Source organism: Populus trichocarpa, chromosome 15 (assembly GCF_000002775.5).
Source record: "Populus trichocarpa isolate Nisqually-1 chromosome 15, P.trichocarpa_v4.1, whole genome shotgun sequence".
In the NCBI taxonomy this organism is placed as follows: Eukaryota; Viridiplantae; Streptophyta; class Magnoliopsida; order Malpighiales; family Salicaceae; genus Populus; species Populus trichocarpa.
This window is the reverse complement of record NC_037299.2, coordinates 787627-805956: the sequence shown is the minus strand read 5'-3', so window position 1 is coordinate 805956 and position 18330 is coordinate 787627. Positions and strand designations below refer to the sequence as shown.

The 18330-nt window shown below is 32.6% G+C and overlaps 3 protein-coding genes across 6 annotated transcripts in view; 1 reads left to right on the top strand and 2 right to left on the bottom strand.

Moving 5' to 3' along the window:
- The window catches only part of LOC7464538 (uncharacterized), a 92306-nt gene that overhangs the window by 13898 nt on the left and 60078 nt on the right, over positions 1–18330 (bottom strand). The gene's annotated exons all lie outside the window — the stretch shown is intronic.
- Positions 261–6480, bottom strand: LOC7464545 (protein DEFECTIVE IN MERISTEM SILENCING 3). Its single transcript, XM_024586094.2, has 8 exons — positions 6216–6480; positions 4793–4909; positions 4250–4364; positions 3568–3805; positions 2991–3182; positions 2586–2906; positions 1248–1473; positions 261–763 (listed from the first exon to the last, which is right to left on the bottom strand). Exons 1-8 carry the CDS (start codon positions 6240–6242, stop codon positions 737–739), a joined length of 1263 nt encoding a protein of 420 aa, XP_024441862.1. The 5' UTR covers positions 6243–6480; the 3' UTR covers positions 261–736.
- On the top strand, positions 13584–17008 carry LOC7464544 (protein IQ-DOMAIN 21). 4 transcript variants are annotated; one of them, XM_002321961.4, is made up of 5 exons: positions 13616–13906; positions 14200–14305; positions 15190–15462; positions 15701–16066; positions 16208–17008. In XM_002321961.4, the coding sequence occupies exons 2-5, from the start codon at positions 14222–14224 to the stop codon at positions 16865–16867; spliced, it is 1383 nt and encodes a 460-aa protein (XP_002321997.1). In that variant the 5' UTR covers positions 13616–13906; positions 14200–14221; the 3' UTR covers positions 16868–17008. The 4 variants fall into 4 exon arrangements, with proteins under 4 accessions (XP_052303266.1, XP_002321997.1, XP_052303265.1 ...); XM_024586887.2 differs by having other exon boundaries at positions 13641–13906; positions 16211–17008; XM_052447306.1 differs by lacking the exon at positions 15190–15462 and having other exon boundaries at positions 13584–13906; positions 16211–17008.

Here is an 18330-nt window from a genome sequence, read left to right as displayed (position 1 = left end):
ATCAAAATCAATTAAAGATAGTTGATCAAATTTATTTTTTTTACTTTTCAAAACAGATAACGGCCAATAAAAATGGTACAGAGGAAATATTTAATTGGTTGTTATAATTGCAAGGTCATTTGCCTTTTTTTTTTATTATATTGACGATGATAGTTTTTTTATCATAAATTTATTTATTTATTGGACTTTTTTTTTTTGGGGGGGGGGGGGGGGGGGGGGGGGCGCGGGGCGGTGGGGGTGGGGGGCGCAAAAAAGGGGACTAGAAAGAGAAATACAATAAGCACTTGAAAATTTTCAGGTCAAGAAACAATACAGGATTAGCAGCCTTTGATGGGCAAATGACCTAAACTGCATTATTATGAACATGTACATACAACTTGGAGGATATAAAACAGACATCTACCAGTAAGAGACCAATACAAGTTAATGCTGATTGCAGCTTTTCCTAGTACAAGGATCTGCATCCCATGGACAATCGTGTGCTGGGATTTTCCTATGAACAAACAAGGGATTGGGAGTGACTCTCAATTACTAGTGATCCAGCACAACAGAATTTGCAGAAGCAATTGCTCTCAGTGAATCAAAAACTTCATGACCGTTCAGTCAAGATATTAAGATATTCTTTGCCCAGAAATAGGAAGGAAAATGTTTGATCCGAACAAGAGCTCCAGAACATGTTCAAACTGAAGGTCATCCCATTTCCTCCATGAGGCTTGAACTTTCTTCAACTAAAAAGTTATCTTGGTGTAAGTCCTGTCTGCATCTGTTGATTCCATTGAAGACCATATCTCAGATTTATTAAACACAGCTACTCAAGATTAACATTTTCCTTGTAAAAAGGACCTAAACTATGAACATGAACGCATGATCATTGCCTTGGAAGTTCATTCAACTGTTTTCAATATAGATAGAAGACAATTCAATAGAAGATGATTAATGTCCTACTTTTATCAGTCGAATAATTGTAATTTCATTAAAATAATAGAGTCAAGAGAAAATATTAGTTTCATTATTTGTTCCCCTAAAAAGCAACTATCATATTTGTTCTCGCTTTCCTGGGGGGCCATTTCAAAGTGCAACTAGCTTGACATTAAATAGCACATTTTTGGTTTAAACTTTATATCTTACCAAGCCATGTGGCCGCACATTCGACGACACATGCACACACAAAATCAGAGCATCTAAATACAACCTAGTGATATGTAGACTGTCAAATTTTGGATGATAAGATATGTTCAAATTATTACCTGACTTGCATATGCTGAGCTTTGAGCCAGAAATTTAACAAACTCTTCCTTCTTTCTCTCAAAACTTTGCTTTGCAGCATCTAATAGTGCTTGTTCTCTCTTTATATCCTCCAGCATTTTTTCCCTTTTCCATTTGGTCTCCTTGAGCTGCTTCTCGGTGTCAATGTAGTTGTCAGGCAGGGTTGATGTCACAGACAATTTTGGGAATCTTACATCCACATTATTCCTATAGATCATACAAGTTCCAGAAAAAGTTTATTGCAGAAAATGAGAGTTCATTCATATTAACCAAAGACATATCTACAATAACAAATCTAAAACACAAAGCTTGGATGCGGCAGAAAGGGTCATCCAATTGAATTATGCATCGTGTATGATGAAAAAAAATCTTAAATTTTACTGTTCAAGCACACCTAGCATCGATAGTAAAAAAGAACCAAATAAAGATTCCATGTACGTCATTTTCAGTCAAAGAAACACCCTTTTAAATAAAGAGTAGACATGTTTAAAACTAGTGATGTATTTAATATCATTTAAGAGAACGTGAAAACATCAGAATGTGAGCCCTAAAAGCTACAATATACCAATGACACGAGTACTAAAAAGAATGGATTTGTTCCGGAATGATAAGACCCCACAATTTACAAAGCTGTAGAAGCATCATGCACACATTGGTGCTTCCACAAATCATCAATTAACCTTTTGAAGGCCACATAATAAGCCAAACTCTACAGCTTAGACAGCATAATTCAATTGTTATTTCATAATCCAGCATGATTCATGGGGAACCAACCACAGATAATGGGATTATAATTGATTACCTCAGACTTTTTAATGATATTGAGGATCTTTATTTTATTTCCTATATATTAGTCATACAGTTCTCTTCTTTCTTTTATTACTTATCTTTTTAGTTTTAATTATGACTTCTAATTTTCTGTTTCTTCTATTTTATTTTTTTATTTTTATTTTTTTTGTGTGCGCGTGGGTCTAGTTACGGTTGAGTGGATATATATAAGAGCTGACATACTGTGTTTAAAGAACAGCCATTATGGACAACTGACTAATGAAAAATGAGAATTTAACAGACAATTTTTTCTCCTTGTGGTTTTTCTATTGTTTTCACCCTTTCTTTTCATCTTGTTTTTCTTATTTTCCTCTCCCTTTCTTCTATACCTTCCGCTTCAATTTCTTCTATCTTGTCCTATGTCAACAATCCAGAAAAGAGTTCCCTTCATATTACCAAGATCCATTGTGAAGAGAGTAAAATGATGAAATTCACCATAAGATGCAATCAGGTAAAATTGCCTATTCAGGTATGACAGCAGGACCACTTACCGATTACCTAGAGAAAAGATACCAGTACCCTTCATCATTCCTCCATCCAGTGAAATGGCTCCATCACTTATACAAGGAAGAGCGAGTACCATGTCTTCCCTTGTTCTATAAACTTGTAGACGGGAGAACAGATTATAAAATAGAGTCTCTCTAAGACCATATCCGCTGCCTGTGAGATAAAATAAGTTTGTGAATTCCACGTTGATCATATTTACAGCAAAGCCAATAAACCCAGGTGGGCACTCCCCGTTAGGTAATTTTGGCTTAAGGAGATCAAGCCTCCTTTGTGGGTCATCCACCACAAATTCACCGCAATAGGGTCTGCAAAAGGGAAAGTGAACTGATAACGGAATTTTTACAGACTACAATACTGGATTGACAAAAGATGACTCTTGAGATTCATGCCTTAGATTTTCAAGACAAAAGACAAGAAATCGACCATCCAATTCCTTCCCAATAGAAGCACCAAGGCCATGAAGGCCGGAGTCTTTATTTATCTGGCCTTCCTTGTCATATGTTTCTAGAGCTTTTACACCTTCATATGTCTTACAGACAATTGCCAGCATAGTCTCCACACCCAAGTACTCGGAAAAAAGCCTACATTCATTTTAAACATGGAAAAAGATAAATCAAGCATTGTGCACATTTCTAAGGATAGATCAGCAAGCAGAGAGGTCATTTTCATGCCATTTAAACTCCCAACCAGCATTGGTTCTCCTGTAATTATGTAGAACCTAAATTCAACTTCTAAATCAAAGAACAGAAACAATATACTAATTCCTGCATAAAAACAGGAGCTTACAGATTGTTCTGAGATGATGGGTGATGATTCTCTTTCATTATACTGAGAACTCATATTTGGCATTTTTTAAAATTAATTGGCACTATAAACATTAACCTCAGCTATAGTGATGCTGTAAGCAGTGTACAGTTTGCAACCTGATAAACATGCATAACAGATATCAAGTAGATTCAAACTGACCTGCCAAGGTTATCATCATCTACCTTGCCAAGTGTAGCAACAACGCCAAGCACATCGTTGGTAAATGACGGATGTGAAATTTGAGTGCCATGGCTCATTTTCAGCCGGCACAAAATGCCCGCAGCAGATTTTTCATGCTGTAGAATTTGTTCCATTGTTTCATCCTCACTCTGATTGGAGTAATGGGCATCATTTTCATTATTTGGCATTGTTGAAGAATGATATTTGCCAAGGGTAACTGGGACAAAAACCATCCGTAGAGAGAATGTGATGAGAGAAAAAAGGATAAATGTATGACTAGTGATAAATAGAGAGCCAATATCCAAAATATTATATCTGTAGACTGTATGCACAATTTTGGAGTTCACAGCAACCAAAAAAACAAATGACATAAGAACACAAGAATGGCAGATCCCACAGGTCTCATGCTAACTAGAGAACTCAAAACCCCAAGCAAGTGTTAATGTTTAATCTAATATCTTGGATGCTGCGTACACTCAGAAATTGAATAAATTTTGAAATGGAAATGATAAATATATGCTCAGAAGTACTTTCATCTAGGTTAGCAGTGTGGTGGTGATAGATACTTTTTAAGCCTTTTCACCAGCTTTCCACAGTCCAAGAAGGATTTTATATTTCAAAATCCATGATGAGTGTGTAGAAAATAAGAAATTAAGAATACCTTGCAGATCAAGAATGGAATCATCTAATTTGTTTTTGTGACTCTTCAGAAACTTAATGTTGTCCTCATGATGTTTGATTTTCATCCCTAGCACATGCAAATCTTCTTGAAGTTTCTGCAGGGTCATTCCAAAGTTAGTACATAGACCATTCTCAAATTACAAGTATCAAGATTGAATCATTGTAAATATATACAAGTGAGCTTAAAAAACATAAAAAATTCTGCATCTTTTTCATGAAACCTTCCTTTTGTAAGACATGTATGAATGTATATACTTACATACACGCACATACACAAGCAGTAGACAGATCCTAACCACAAGTAAAATTGAACAAAGAGTACACAATATAGTAATAGTGATGATCATCTTGAATCTTTTCAATTCTTTCACTCTAACTAATATGACATCACCGTTTCTCCTTAGCCAGAATTAAAACCCATAAATAACATTACTGTTTCTCCTTTGCCAGAATTAATTTACTAATTCCATTAACAGACCTGTAGCCAAGAATATTACAGCAGAATGAAATTTTACTTAAGAACCTTAGAATTGTAGAGGATGGTTTGGGCTTGTGGGAATCTTCCATTTTGCATCTCATCCCTCACAACAATAGTAGTTTCTTTTGGATCCACTTGCATTAATGCAGACGATGATGCATCCTGAAAAAAAAAAAGATGCCTTGGTGAGAATTGAAACCAACAATAAGAGGAATTTATTGTATTTGCACAGATTGTGAGAGATTAGAGGACAGAACAGTCTGCCCATGAGCAGGCTCGTTTTTCTTCATAGGAAGATTGTCTATACATAATGTGGGGGCATTAACATGCATCACTCTAAAGAACAAGAAAGATGGAAGACAAAACATTTTCTCCAATCAAGTAAATTAAAGAAATTACAATTCTAGTATTTATAAATCCACTGAACTATTTCCTACAAAGCTTTTCAAGCTAAAAAATACTGGAATTTTCTCACTGGACTGATTAAACTTCAGAATGGGGAAGAGTAAAATGATAATATACAATTGACCACTGAAAAAGCTTTAGCTCCTCTCAATTTCCACAACAGTACTCTAATTATATGAAGGTTAAACAAGTTGCATACCTAGGCAACAACAATCTTCTTTACAGGGATTTATGACATGAGTGCAACATTCATTTAATTTCTACTCCTCTCGTCCTACAAAAACTTCCCCCAACCTAAATGAATTTTCTTGTTCCAAATTTATACAATCTTTTCCCCCCACCCAGTAAGTTCTCAGTATGTTCTTGTTAAAATAAAACGTAGCACCAACACCAACAACAAAAACAACAACAAACCCACTTGAATTTCTTATAATGCCGCCTTGCTCTGCGAAACACCCTCGAAAACATAGATTCAAGTTCGCGCTACCAAATTTTTTTTAAAAAAAAATAACACTACAATTGAGAAGCAGGCAATCCCACGTTGATAGATTAATTAAATAAAATTCAACCAAGCTAGAATTTCACCAGAAACTGTGTATTAAAAACCAGTCAAGACCCACATTGTAAAATATCCACATAAACGCACTCCTAATAAACAAATCCCACCATCGTAACAAAATTCAGAAAAATCGCTCTTAATAGCTTCTTTCAATAATACTAGTAAATGGGCTCTCTTTCATAATTTTTAAGCTTTTCAAGTCTCCCGGTAAAGGTTTCTTCGTTCCACTCAAGAAACTAGTAAAAAGAAAATAGCGATACAGAGAAGACTAATATAATACAACAGGATTGTCTTTTTGGACCTCCAAATTGCTCAAACCACCAAAACATGCTCATACATGAGTAGAAACCTTAATTAGGTTCCTGTTTGGTTTCCAGGAAAATGTGGCAAAAAGACAAGGAAAAAAAATTGAACTTTACACTGAGAAATAAGAAAGTTAAGAACTTTGTTTAATTTTCCTACATTTTCTAGAGAAACAAACAGAATTTGAGAAGTGAAGCAGACCTGAGAATGGTTGCTGGGTTGAAACATTTTCTTGCTGAGTAGAGCTCTGACGACTCAGTCACTCTCTGTCTGAGTTCTTCTTTCTTTTTTTCTTTCTCTCTCTAGGGTTTTTTATTTATATTTATTTGGAATCTTTTTGGTTGTGGCTATAGTACGCACAATCTCATTTACAAACGCATTTTCAGCCGTTGATCGGTTAGAACATCCAATGGTTTTAAGAGGGTCGGGTTTTGACCGAGCAGACCTAGTTCAATCAGCTCAGTGGGTCAACCAGGATTTTCGACTGAGTCATCCTAGTTTTTTATCTATTTTTTCTTCAATCTTGACCGATCCAGCATCTGACTTGGTCGAATCTCGAATCAACACGTCAGACACACACAGTTAGTTTAAATATTAAAAAAAGGTTCGAATTTATAGAGTTGATGTAGCCCAATGGAATGCAACCGCCAAGAGTCTATTTCGGGGGTATAAATTTGCTCATTCGTGGGCCGTGGGCCAGTCAGGCGCAAAATATGGTTATGAAGCATTTGGGCTTCCCTTGAGTTTGTATTTCATCAGGGCCGTAACATTGGCCCAAGATATATTAATCGTTTCAAGCAAAAGCTTAATTACTAAATCAGATTTTTAAAAAGAAAAATGCTTCAAATTTTGGAAATGAAAGCTTCAGGGCTTTCCTTAAGTTTTCATATCGTAATTAAGACCTTTTCCTCTTCTTTCCTTTGTTTTCACTGTATAGGTGGCAAACGCTTCTGTGAGCCAGGTAAATCTTTTTTAATATAAAAAAATATTTAGATGATAATAACTCGAATTAAACCGAGTTAGCTTGCTTAACCAATAACTTCGGGTAATAAATTGAGATAACCTCACATAAAAAAAATTAATAACAATAAAGTCTAACACCCAAAAACCTAAAATCAAAAGTGAAAACAAAATTAAAAAAAATAAGCATCGAAGAAAACAACTTGAGTCAACCAAAGCTTACTAGACAGCTCGCTACTTGCGATATGAGATCAAGCTAAAAAAATATTTAAAAAACACCTAGGAAAAATACTGCAGTTAAATCAATGAAAAAATTAAAAAAAAATCGAGTGAACTTAAGTTAACTTGACTAACCCATGACTCGAGTTCATCCCACAAAAAAAGTAGAAAAAATCATAAAGATCAAGGCCTAAAGCCCACCAATTTACTGTCAAATAATAAAATTCAAAACAAAATAATTCAAAAAAATATTAAAAAAAAATAAGTCAAACCAAGTTAACTTGACTAGCTCGTGAATTGTGATATGAGATAGAGATAAAAATATATTTTTTTAAAAAAAAAGACCTAAAAGAAAAGACCGAAGTAAAATAAAAACAAATATCGAGAAAAAACTCAAATCAACCAGAGTTAACTTGACTAACCCATAACCTGGAATAACCCTATAGAAAGGGAAATAGAAAAAATCACAAAATTTAAGGCCTAGCAATGTAATTTCAAATAATTAAATAAAAAAATCAATTTTTTTTTAAACCCGTGATATAATATCGAGATAAACCTAAAATAGAAATGTGAACAAATCAGAAAGCTTAAGGTCCAGTAACTTAATGTTGAAGAAAGAAATCAAAAAATAACACAAAAAAAATTGAATTAACCCAGATTAATCCAACAAACCTATGACCTTAGATATGAGACCGAGATGACCCCAAAAAAAATAGAAAAAATAAAACTCAGGGCCTAATAATCAAAGGATAAAATTGAAAAATAATCAATTTAGAAAAAAAAAAGCATAAAAATACCAAAGTTAAATTGAGCTGATCATTGAAACCAGTGATCTAGTTCATAAGACCAGGATCACCTCATAGAAGGCAAACACTAAAAAAATCACTGCGCAAAATTTGTAATCATCCAAGATTAAAAAACAAAACAAATATAAATCAAAATAATGAAGATCAAATCTGACATAAGAACTAAATGAAAGAAAACAATGAGGGACTAAATTGAAAATTAAAATAAATTAAGAAAACAATAAAAAAACAAGTATCGAAATTGGATAATTTGACCACTACAAGGCACTGCACGCTCAAAGAACATGGACGCCTTCCACTTAGTAGTGCTTGCGCGACACACACCAACCACCTTTTTTAATTATGTTAGATGTGGTCAAAGATTTAATTGCTCCCCATCCAAATACATAATTACAAAATAATCATGTTGAAAAGACCTAAGTGTCCCTAAACATAAGTTCTTTTATTTTTTATTTCAATGGCAATATGGTCCTTTTAGTACTATACATCCAAAGTACAAAAAACACCTTCACGCCCTTCACCCCAATTTAAAATTCTCTCATTTTTAAGGCATTTAAGTTATTACAGTGTCCATTTAAAATGCAAAACGACTCACTTATCCCCATAAAAAATGATAACGACTAATGGATCCCATGAAAAAAACTTTCTTCTCAATAAGACTAGGCTAAATGATTTTTTCTCTTGAGGACAAAATAGTAATTTTATTGTGTGAATCCACAACATCAATCTAGTTATAACAAAAACCACGATGAAAAAGACATAAATACCCTTGAGCCGAAGTTAAAAGAAATTCTATTTTTAAAGGTATTTTTCTCATTTTACTATACTTAGAAAATGAAAAATACAAAAATACCTATGATCATCAACTTTAAAAAAGACAAAAACACCAGAATGAAAAGGATAAAAATACCCATGAGCTTAAGTTAATGAAAATTCTCCTTTTAATGGCATTTGTGTCATTTCACCATGCTTGGAATATGAAAAACACAAAATACCCCTGAGCACGGGCTTTAGAAATTTTGATTTGAAGGGCAAGTAAATCATTTTACAATACACAAAGAATGTAAAAAGACCGGTCTATCCCATCAATATAGTAATGATTAATTGACCACTATGAAAAATACCATAATACCCCACTAGCAAAATACTTGGTTTGGTTTGAGAATGACAAAATAAAAGGAACACTGTGGATTTTTCCCAGGCCATTTCTCCATTTCTTTTAATTTTAATTCCCCCCTAGCTACCGTGCTTGATGAGGAAAAAAAGACAATATATACCTTGATTTGTCCCATGTACCAAACCTTAATAAGATGTAAAGAAATGTTAGCATCTCATGATTACATTTTAGTTGTTGAGAATATCTCTCGTTTTAATTATAAAGTGGTTAGAAAATGATTTAATTTGTTGCTTGTAATTCACAATCTTAAACCAATTTTAAGATTCAGATAAACTACACAGGATGGGCAATCCAACATCATTGTCTAGCTTGTAATCTTGTCTTCTTTCCAATATATATATATATATATATACACATATATATATATATATATATATATGTTTTTTATATGATAGTTAGGGATATTTTTGATTTGTTTATATATATATATTTGATAGATGAGTTTGGATTTCTTTTAAAAAAAAAAGTTTTATGGTAAGCGATCCATTCTTAATTTTATATATAATTATAATTATAATGATTCAATATATACGAGACACTTTCTCTTCACTTGCACCTAATCTTTAGGAGTTTTTCGAGTGACTTGGATTCCAAAATCTTCTTTAAAATATCTAAGTTTTATGGTGGATAATATTTCATTCTTAACTTTATATATTATATTATATCATATATATTTTTTATTAATATGGATATTCGGATCAGCTTTTTATTAATATGGATATTCGGATCAGCTTACGCGTACCTCAACTAATCTTACAGGTCTTCAAGTTAATGACCATGTAAGTCTCCAGTAATCTTAAAAGAACTCGAACTCGAACTCGAACTTATGATCACTAGATAATAAATTTAAGGCACGGTGATTTTTTTTTAATAAGTTGAAATAATCAAATCTTCTCTTTGAATAAACAACCTAGCTAGGGCATTGGGGCCTCCACTACAAGAAATGCAACGTAACACAAATTTATAGAGAAAGGTTCTTGTCACCAACTCATCAATTTCCCTCGTCAAAAAGTAGGGTACACAGACGAGACTCGTCTCCTTCCTTGTGAATCAATCCCTTGCCTTGCGTCAAGATTTCTTTTAATGCAAGCAATAAGCTCCATCCAACTTTGGGATTCTCTTCTATCCTCCATCATAAACTCCAACTAGCTAATAATTAAGTCTAGTGGCTATGGATCTCTAAAGTGGGTGTTCTTAAGGACTTCAGATATAGCTCAGTAGCAAAGCTTGAAAGCTACTCATGCGGTGGATCCATGTTGCCCTTAACACAGGTCACCTAGATTGCAAACTTGAATTATTATTAAATCTATATATATATATATGGAGAAAATAAAAAAAAAAAACCCAAAAAAAGTGTGTGCGAATTTTAATTAATAATCTTCTCTTGAGTATATATACAATATTAGGGTATGTAAACAATCAAGCTTAATTTCAGTGGAAATGCAAGATTTAAATTTCAAGACTTTCAATTTTATTTTTGCAGCGAAATTTAAAATGCATTGCTTGGTTTTTACTTAAAACATTGTTGCGTGAACGAAGGGAGGAAGCATTTTAATGAGATGGGTCGGCAAATTCACTGTATTTTCCAGGTGACCGTAAGAAGATTTTCGGCTAGTTTGATACATTTTGGTTGCTTGCTTAATCTAGTTTTCTTTCATTATTTTATTTTGGTTTGTTGGGTCTGGATTAGTGGATTCCGGTGAGGAAAAAAGGAGAAGTATAAGGGTGGTTGCTAGGTTTTTTTTTTAATAATTTGATGGTAAAACTGTAATATTTAGAAAATAATAATAATCTTGTAAATAATATGATATTTTTTAAAAAAAATTATACGTATACATGAGGATATAAAATATATTTTAGTATATAAACTATAATTTTTTAAATAATAGAGACTGCGTGAAAACAATAACTAAATTATAGTTGGATATATATGTATATATAAGATTATTTTTTCATTATTTAAAAGTTAATAGATACATACTTTACCATTAACATATCTAGAAATTATATTATATAAAAAATTAATATGAAAAGTTTATTTATAATTTATTTTTTTAATAATAAATATTTACTTTATTTTTAAATAATAAATATTAGTTTGCCTCGTGTCCTCTTGAAAAAAAAATCCAAAGAAAAGTCTGAAACTCCAAAAAACAAAAGTGATCCTTTTCTATTCCATTACGCAGCAAATTAAATATAAATTTAATCACATGGAAATGGAATCAAATTTAGTAATTGATTATGAACAATTAGTTAGCATATATCCCATTAATTATAATAGTAATCAAACCATATATACACTTAAATTTAAACTTATTTTTTATAAAAACATAAAAAAAATAACAAAAGAAATTAAAACCAGAAAGAAAAAAAAAACCCATACAGTTAAAGAAAAGGTAAAAGAAGAAGAAAAGGATGGAAGAAGATTGATATTCTCGTTTCTACTACTAATACTTGGATAATATCAGTATTATTAAATCTAATTTAATCCAATAATTGATCAAAAACTTAATCCAGATTAAATTTATAAAAATAAAAGAGAATTAACCCGTTCAAAATTCGATAATCAAGTCAAAATTTGATTTATTTATTTTTAAAATAATATTTTTAAATTTTTTTTAAAATAAAATAATATTATTAATTTGAATTTCAATGATACACCCAAATTTTGAATGGATTTCTCATTAATTTCAATAACAAAGGTTATCCCTGTTTCTTTACATGATTGTATCTATCAAAATTCAAAGACAAAATAGAATTCCTTCCTACATAATGATACAAAAGACTATCATATAGTCATAATATTTCCATCAAACACCAATTTTTAAATGAAATATCAACTACAATGAATAATTAATTAGATACTCCTAAGAAAAAAGTCAAGAACGTGATGAACATTTATGGTAGAAGATCAAAATATAAAAAATAGCTTCACATTTATTTATATTTTTCTCTGAAATAGTGTAATGTTATTTTTTTCTCTCTGCCCATAGAAGTTAACACATGTTTATAATAGTATTTAAATTTTTTCATATAGCTCATTTGTCATTATCAAATAAAATAATGACAAATAAATAATTTTTTTTATCTTGATTGTATAATAAAACAACCCAAATATTACCCTTAAAAGAAAAAAAAACTTGCTGTTAAATGAAATTTTGGTACTTATACAAATATAAAAATTAATTAATAATTAAAGTATATAGTGAAATGATGAAAATACTTTTAAAATAAAAAAAATAAACTTGAGACGAGGTGTTTTTGGTTTTTCCCAATGTTTTTTTTTTTGTAATTACAAAGTCAAATCAAGAATAATTTTATATTTGGCTAAATAATAAAACAAAAATGGATATGCACTTGTGGAGCACTTAGAGGCGTGTGAGAGACGTCTGCGCCCTTCAGGCAGCGCATGCGGCCTCTCCAAGAGTCCAAAAATACCCTTTGTTGTGTTGTTGGTGCGATGCGTGTCACCAATAGTAGTTTGGTTTGGTGTCGGTGGACCTTTTTCTTCTTTTTTTTCTCTCTCTCCTCCCTAAAACATCAAAACTTGGCCCTTTTAGTTGTTTGTATTTCAGTTTCTATCTTTGTTCTTTTGATTTCTAATTTTTTGGTCTTAACCATTTTATATAATTTTATATGTTTTCAATTTCATCCTTCAATTTCGTTTTACAAAATATTATATCCTCCAATGTGATCCTCATTCTTTGAATTTCTAAATTTTTTTTATTGGCCATTTTGTAAAAGTTTTAGTGGTTTTCAATTTCATTCTTCTATTTAAATTGATGATATTATATTTTTCAATTCGATCCTCGATGTTTTAATACTAAATATTATAACTTCTGATTTTTTTTACCTGGGTCAATATTGATTAGGGTGATTTTTTTTTTAATTTTATCCTTTAACATTGGGTTGATTGAGAATTAAGCTTCATAATTTGTTTTGATTTGCTTTCTATATGGTTATCTCGGTTTCATTACCCATGTTTAGCGGGTTAACTCAACTCATTGTTTTAGTTAATTTTGTTTCAATTTCATCCTTCAAATTTGAGTTGATTAAGAATTGAGTTTAATATTATTATTTTTTTTGTTTTCTATAGGGTTATCAGAGTCTTATAACCTAAGTAGCAGATTTAACAAGTTAACTCGAGTTTATCCATGTCGATTTAATATGTTGTCATTTTAATATTTTAAAAAAATATCGTCTTGATTTTTTTAAAGTCAAACTATATTTTTATTGATCTTTCAAGTGATCTTTAGATCTGTCAAGTCGATTAAATCATGTTAGATCAATTTTTATATTTTTTTTTTCCCTAAAAACACATTAACAAAACTTAAATATATTTTTTTAAATAATCCAACCGTAAAATAAAGCTTGGGCGATGGTATAGTATGCTGTTATAATTTTGAGGTGGTTTCTTTATAATAAACCTCGAAAAGGCGTTACAAACCCGTGTAATGAAAGTATGAAACCAAGAGAGGGCCCATGATTTTCATAAATACCAGCGGCGTATTGCGCTGGTTGTAGTTATTACTCTCACAGTCTCCCCCCCCACCCCCCACCTAGCTCCTCCTCCTCCCGACTCTCTCTTCATCCATGTGAACTAACCTCTTCTTCTTCTTCTTCTTCTTTGAACGAACCAAAACCCTTCTTTCAAATGAAAGTGGACAATGAAAGATAGAAAATGTCAAATTAGCTTCCCTGCTAATCAACTCATCCAAGTTTTTCTCAAGGTTTGGTTTCATATATATATATTCTTTGTCTTTGCATGCGTGTGCAAGTGTGATCTTCTTTTGTATGGTTGCTGAGTTTGTCATTATGTTTTTGCATGCTTCATTTGATCTTCTCTTCTTCTGGGCGCTGTTGCTAAATACGTGCATTTCACAGAAATCATACTTAGTTCAAGGGAAAGACTCCTCTTTTGGTCCTAATAATTATGTACGCAATTAATTTGCTTGTGTTCTTATGCTGTTCTTGTCTTCTTCTTTTTGGGTGCTGAAAATTTGATCGATTGACCAACATGAAGCTGATCATCGGTGTAATCGGAAATGGGGAAGAAAGGAAGTGGATGGTTTACATCTGTGAAGAAAGTGTTCAAATCATCTCCCAAGGAATTACCAATAGAGAAAAAGGTCGTCATATTTTTTTTTATCATAATGTATTTACTTGCTCCTTTGAAATATCATGTGGTGTTTTTTTGTGCATGCTTAAGTAATAAGCAAAGTTAATTATTATTAAGACTTGTTTTATACGATCATTTGGTACACCTAATTGAACTATAAACCTTGTGATCTAATCTGATAGCCTGCCTTCAAAATTTTCATCATACGTTTTTCTATTATTCCTTAGTTAAATATTTCATTAGTGTGTGTTCAAACTCAACTTCAAAATTTGCACGAGTTTTATTTATTATTATTAATTTTTAATTTTTCCTAGTATACATATTGTTTATTAGAATATAATTTGTAAGGTATCAAACCATCTCCTAATTAGCAAATAATTAAGAGTGTCCTAGATACATAGAGACCACCCACATGAGCAATCTTTCTCGACTCATTTGTTGTCAAAAGGCAATGAATATTTGTGCTATATGAGTTATGTTCAGCTACTAGGGCCATATTTAACGAAGACCTACCCTTTTAGTACTGTATCTAGGACCATAAACTTGAAGGGGGCCCAAATGGGACCATAAACGACATGTACGACCATAAAATGTTGCCATCTTTCATGACTTATTGTTATCATGCCACCGATGATATCCTTCCATCCATCTCCACCCACATGTGCACGGCCTTGCTAGACCCTCTTCAATTCATGCCAAAAAAAAAAAAAAAAATTCTTGCTGTGCTGCATTATTAATTTCTTTGTTGAAAAAGAAATTTTTGTTATGCCTGAAATTAATTAATCTTAACTAATCTTGTTAGTTATATGCTAGCTAGCTAGCTCATGATTTTATGATAATTGAGCACAAATTTGACATCGATGTAAATGATGGCTGGCATGATATGTATTTCAGAAAGACAATGTAGAGAAATGGCAACATGAGGCCCCAGAAGTTGTTTCATTTGAGCATTTTCCTGCTGAAAGTTCTCCTGATGTTACACATGATGAGAGCAATGCATCAAGTCCAGTAACTGAAGATAGAAACCATGTCATTGCTGTGGCAGTAGCAACTGCTGCTGCAGCTGCTCAAGCGGCAGCTAACGTTGTTCGCTTAGCCGGTTATGGTCGATACTCTAAGGAAGAAAGAGCTGCCATCCTCATTCAATCATACTATAGGGGCTACCTTGTAATCCCTCTCTTCATTTCACTTTAATTAGATCAAAATAATATGGTTAATCAATAAGTTAACTCTCGTTGAAAACAGTCTAATTATAGCTGGTACGTACTTTGAATCCTGCGATTATATATATATCCTATTGGTCCGACGAGAGCTCAAAGATGATGAAGAGATTAAAACTCATCTTACAATATGTTTGTGTATTTATTTTTGTTTTACGAGTTAATTGGCCATATATATTTTGCAGGCTCGGCGTGCCTTACGTGCCTTGAAGGGATTGGTGAGGCTTCAAGCACTAGTTAGGGGCCATAATGTACGAAAGCAAGCACAAATGACAATGAGATGTATGCAAGCACTTGTTCGAGTGCAAGCAAGAGTAAGAGCAAGAAGGCTTCAGTTAACTCATGAGAAGCTTCAAATGAAGGCCGAGGAAGAAGATGAACGAAGACTATCGGTGGTTGAAGAAATTATGAATCCTAAGAGTCCATTGAAGAGTTATAAATGGGATAGTAGGAATCGAAGTCCAGGTAAAATATTCAAGGAAAATGCTTCAAAGAAACATGATGCTGTCATGAAGAGGGAAAGAGCCCTTGCTTATGCTTACGCCTACGAGGTATGTAATTAATGCATGTGTTCCGTTGTAATTAGCCCTGGCTAAAATTTGGCTAGTTTTTCAACATTTTCTTGACAATTTGAGAAACAAAAATAAAATAAAAACCTCAATGACTTGTCTGTAATTGGTTTTGTTTTGCAGCAGCAGCAGCAGCCATTACTCTCCCAAAATAGTCCAAACGGTAAAGAAATAGGACATTTTGTGGATGGAAGTGAGAAGGCTCAATGGGGCTGGAATTGGCTTGAGGGATGGATGTCAGCACAACCATATAATGTGCGTCAATTGGGTCCAAATGAAGGCTCCTATGTGACATTAAACACAACCACAGCCACAGCCACGACCGATGACATGTCCGAGAAGACAGTGGAGATGGACATGGTCACCCCAACAGGCACGAGCAACTCTAACATGGGCATACTTGATGCCAATCTGTCTTCGAATCGACACCAACGACAACTGAGTTCGAGCAATGTACCTAGCTACATGGCTCCGACCCAATCCGCGAAGGCAAAAGTGCGTAGTCAGGGCTCGACCAAGCAACAATATGCCCCAGGTACACCTCTGCGGAATCCATTCACTAAGAAAGGATCAAGCATTAATGGTGGTTCAGGTTGTGATTCTTCTAGTTCAGGTGGCGGCACAACTTACCAGGCTCTAAGGAGCCCGAGCCCAAAACAAAACGGGATGCGTCTCCATTCTAAAAGACATGCTGGCGGGTATAGCCCTGATTTCAATGGTGGTGGTGATGATTGGAGGGTGCCTCCTCTTGATGGTCATGGATGGAGGAATGATTTCGGTTGATGAGTGATGTGAACTATGTATTATGGTGTGTTTATACAGTATTTATTGTGGATTATCGTTTGATGTTTTTGTTAATGATGTCATAAAACTCCAGTCCTTGAGGCTGTGTAATGGTATTGGGTTAAATATTTGATTTTTATACATAGTGTCATGGACTATTGTGTCTTCAAATTTTAGATATTTAGATTAATACTATTTATTATTTAATATAAAAATAAAATAGTAATTGTGAATATTATATAAACATGTTTTGTCAATATAATAAAATATAAAATAAATATATATTTTAGGACGAGAGTCTAAGTTAGGTTTGATGATAATTATAGTACTATATAAAGTTAATCATCTAAAAAAACACTAAATATATATATTTTTCAATAAATGAAATTGAAAAGCAAGCACATGGGGATTTTAAATGCAATAATTTCTTAAAAATTAAGTAAACACTTAATTCTCTAATTTAATTAATGGAAAAAAGGACGATAATATAATAATGAAAAGATTTACAAGAATTTTGTGGATTGTACAAGTTTTTTACAACTCTAGTATTTTGGATAAAAAAATCATCCATGGGAAAATACTTGACCAATAGAATACCTACGAATTGCAGGTGGTAGTGGGAACAACCATGTATCCACGTGTCCTTGTTCGAAGACAATAATACTTGACCAATAGAATACCTACGAATTGCAGGTGGTAGTGGGAACAACCATGTATCCACGTGTCCTTGTTCGAAGACAATAACTCAGCAGTGCCTGCTAGTGGGAAAGAGTTGAAGTTAGTTCAGAGATTGTATGTACTATGGTACTTGTAAAATATGGGAGGGACTTCTGTGTTGAATCTTGGGGACATGAATTTTACATGGGAGGGAGGGATATTGTTACCACACCAGTTAAAAACACGTGGAAAAACACTCTATATATATATATATTAGTCACAGTAAATAAAGGAGTTAAGTATTTTTTTTATTTGATTCATTTATTATTTTAGAATTGTTAAGAGGTATCTCGGTTATTTTATACAGTAAAATTACTTTATTATTCTTAATATTAAATAATCATTTAACTATGATCTAAGTTTTTTTTTTTTGTATTTCATGTTTTTTTTCTATAATGTAATGAGTCTATATTTTTTGGGTCTTAGGGACAGTATAGTATTTTTAAAAATCTTAAAAAAATACAGAAAAGCTGTTAACACCAATGATAAAAAATATTATTTCACCTTGCTATTCAATTTGTCTTGGCCTCCTCTACTTCCTTTCGTGACACATGTAAGTTTTTGGATCTTCAAAGTGTCCCCAACATCTTTTTTTCTCTCTTTCTTTCTCTTTCCTCTTATAAATTCAGGCATGACCCTTCACATTTTCATATCATCATTTTCAAGTTATTTTTCTTTTGATTTTGTTTTTTTTTGTTTTATTTGTTTTATTTTAACTCATTTATTAAATTTTGTTTTGTCTTCAT

What these genes read in the sequence shown, in the direction of transcription:
- LOC7464544 (XM_002321961.4), top strand. Translation starts at nt 14,222, where the DNA reads ATGGGGAAGAAAGGAAGTGGATGGTTTACATCTGTGAAGAAAGTGTTC. An exon ending in AATTACCAATAGAGAAAAAG is followed by an intron (nt 14,306 to 15,189) that starts GTCGTCATATTT and finishes TATGTATTTCAG; the next exon opens with AAAGACAATGTAGAGAAATG. An exon ending in CTTATGCTTACGCCTACGAG is followed by an intron (nt 16,067 to 16,207) that starts GTATGTAATTAA and finishes TTTGTTTTGCAG; the next exon opens with CAGCAGCAGCAGCCATTACT.
- LOC7464545 (XM_024586094.2), bottom strand. Translation starts at nt 6,242, where the DNA reads ATGTTTCAACCCAGCAACCATTCTCAG. An exon ending in GATGATGATAACCTTGGCAG is followed by an intron (nt 3,183 to 3,567) that starts GTCAGTTTGAAT and finishes AAATGAATGTAG; the next exon opens with GCTTTTTTCCGAGTACTTGG. An exon ending in ATCTTTTCTCTAGGTAATCG is followed by an intron (nt 1,474 to 2,585) that starts GTAAGTGGTCCT and finishes TATGATCTATAG; the next exon opens with GAATAATGTGGATGTAAGAT.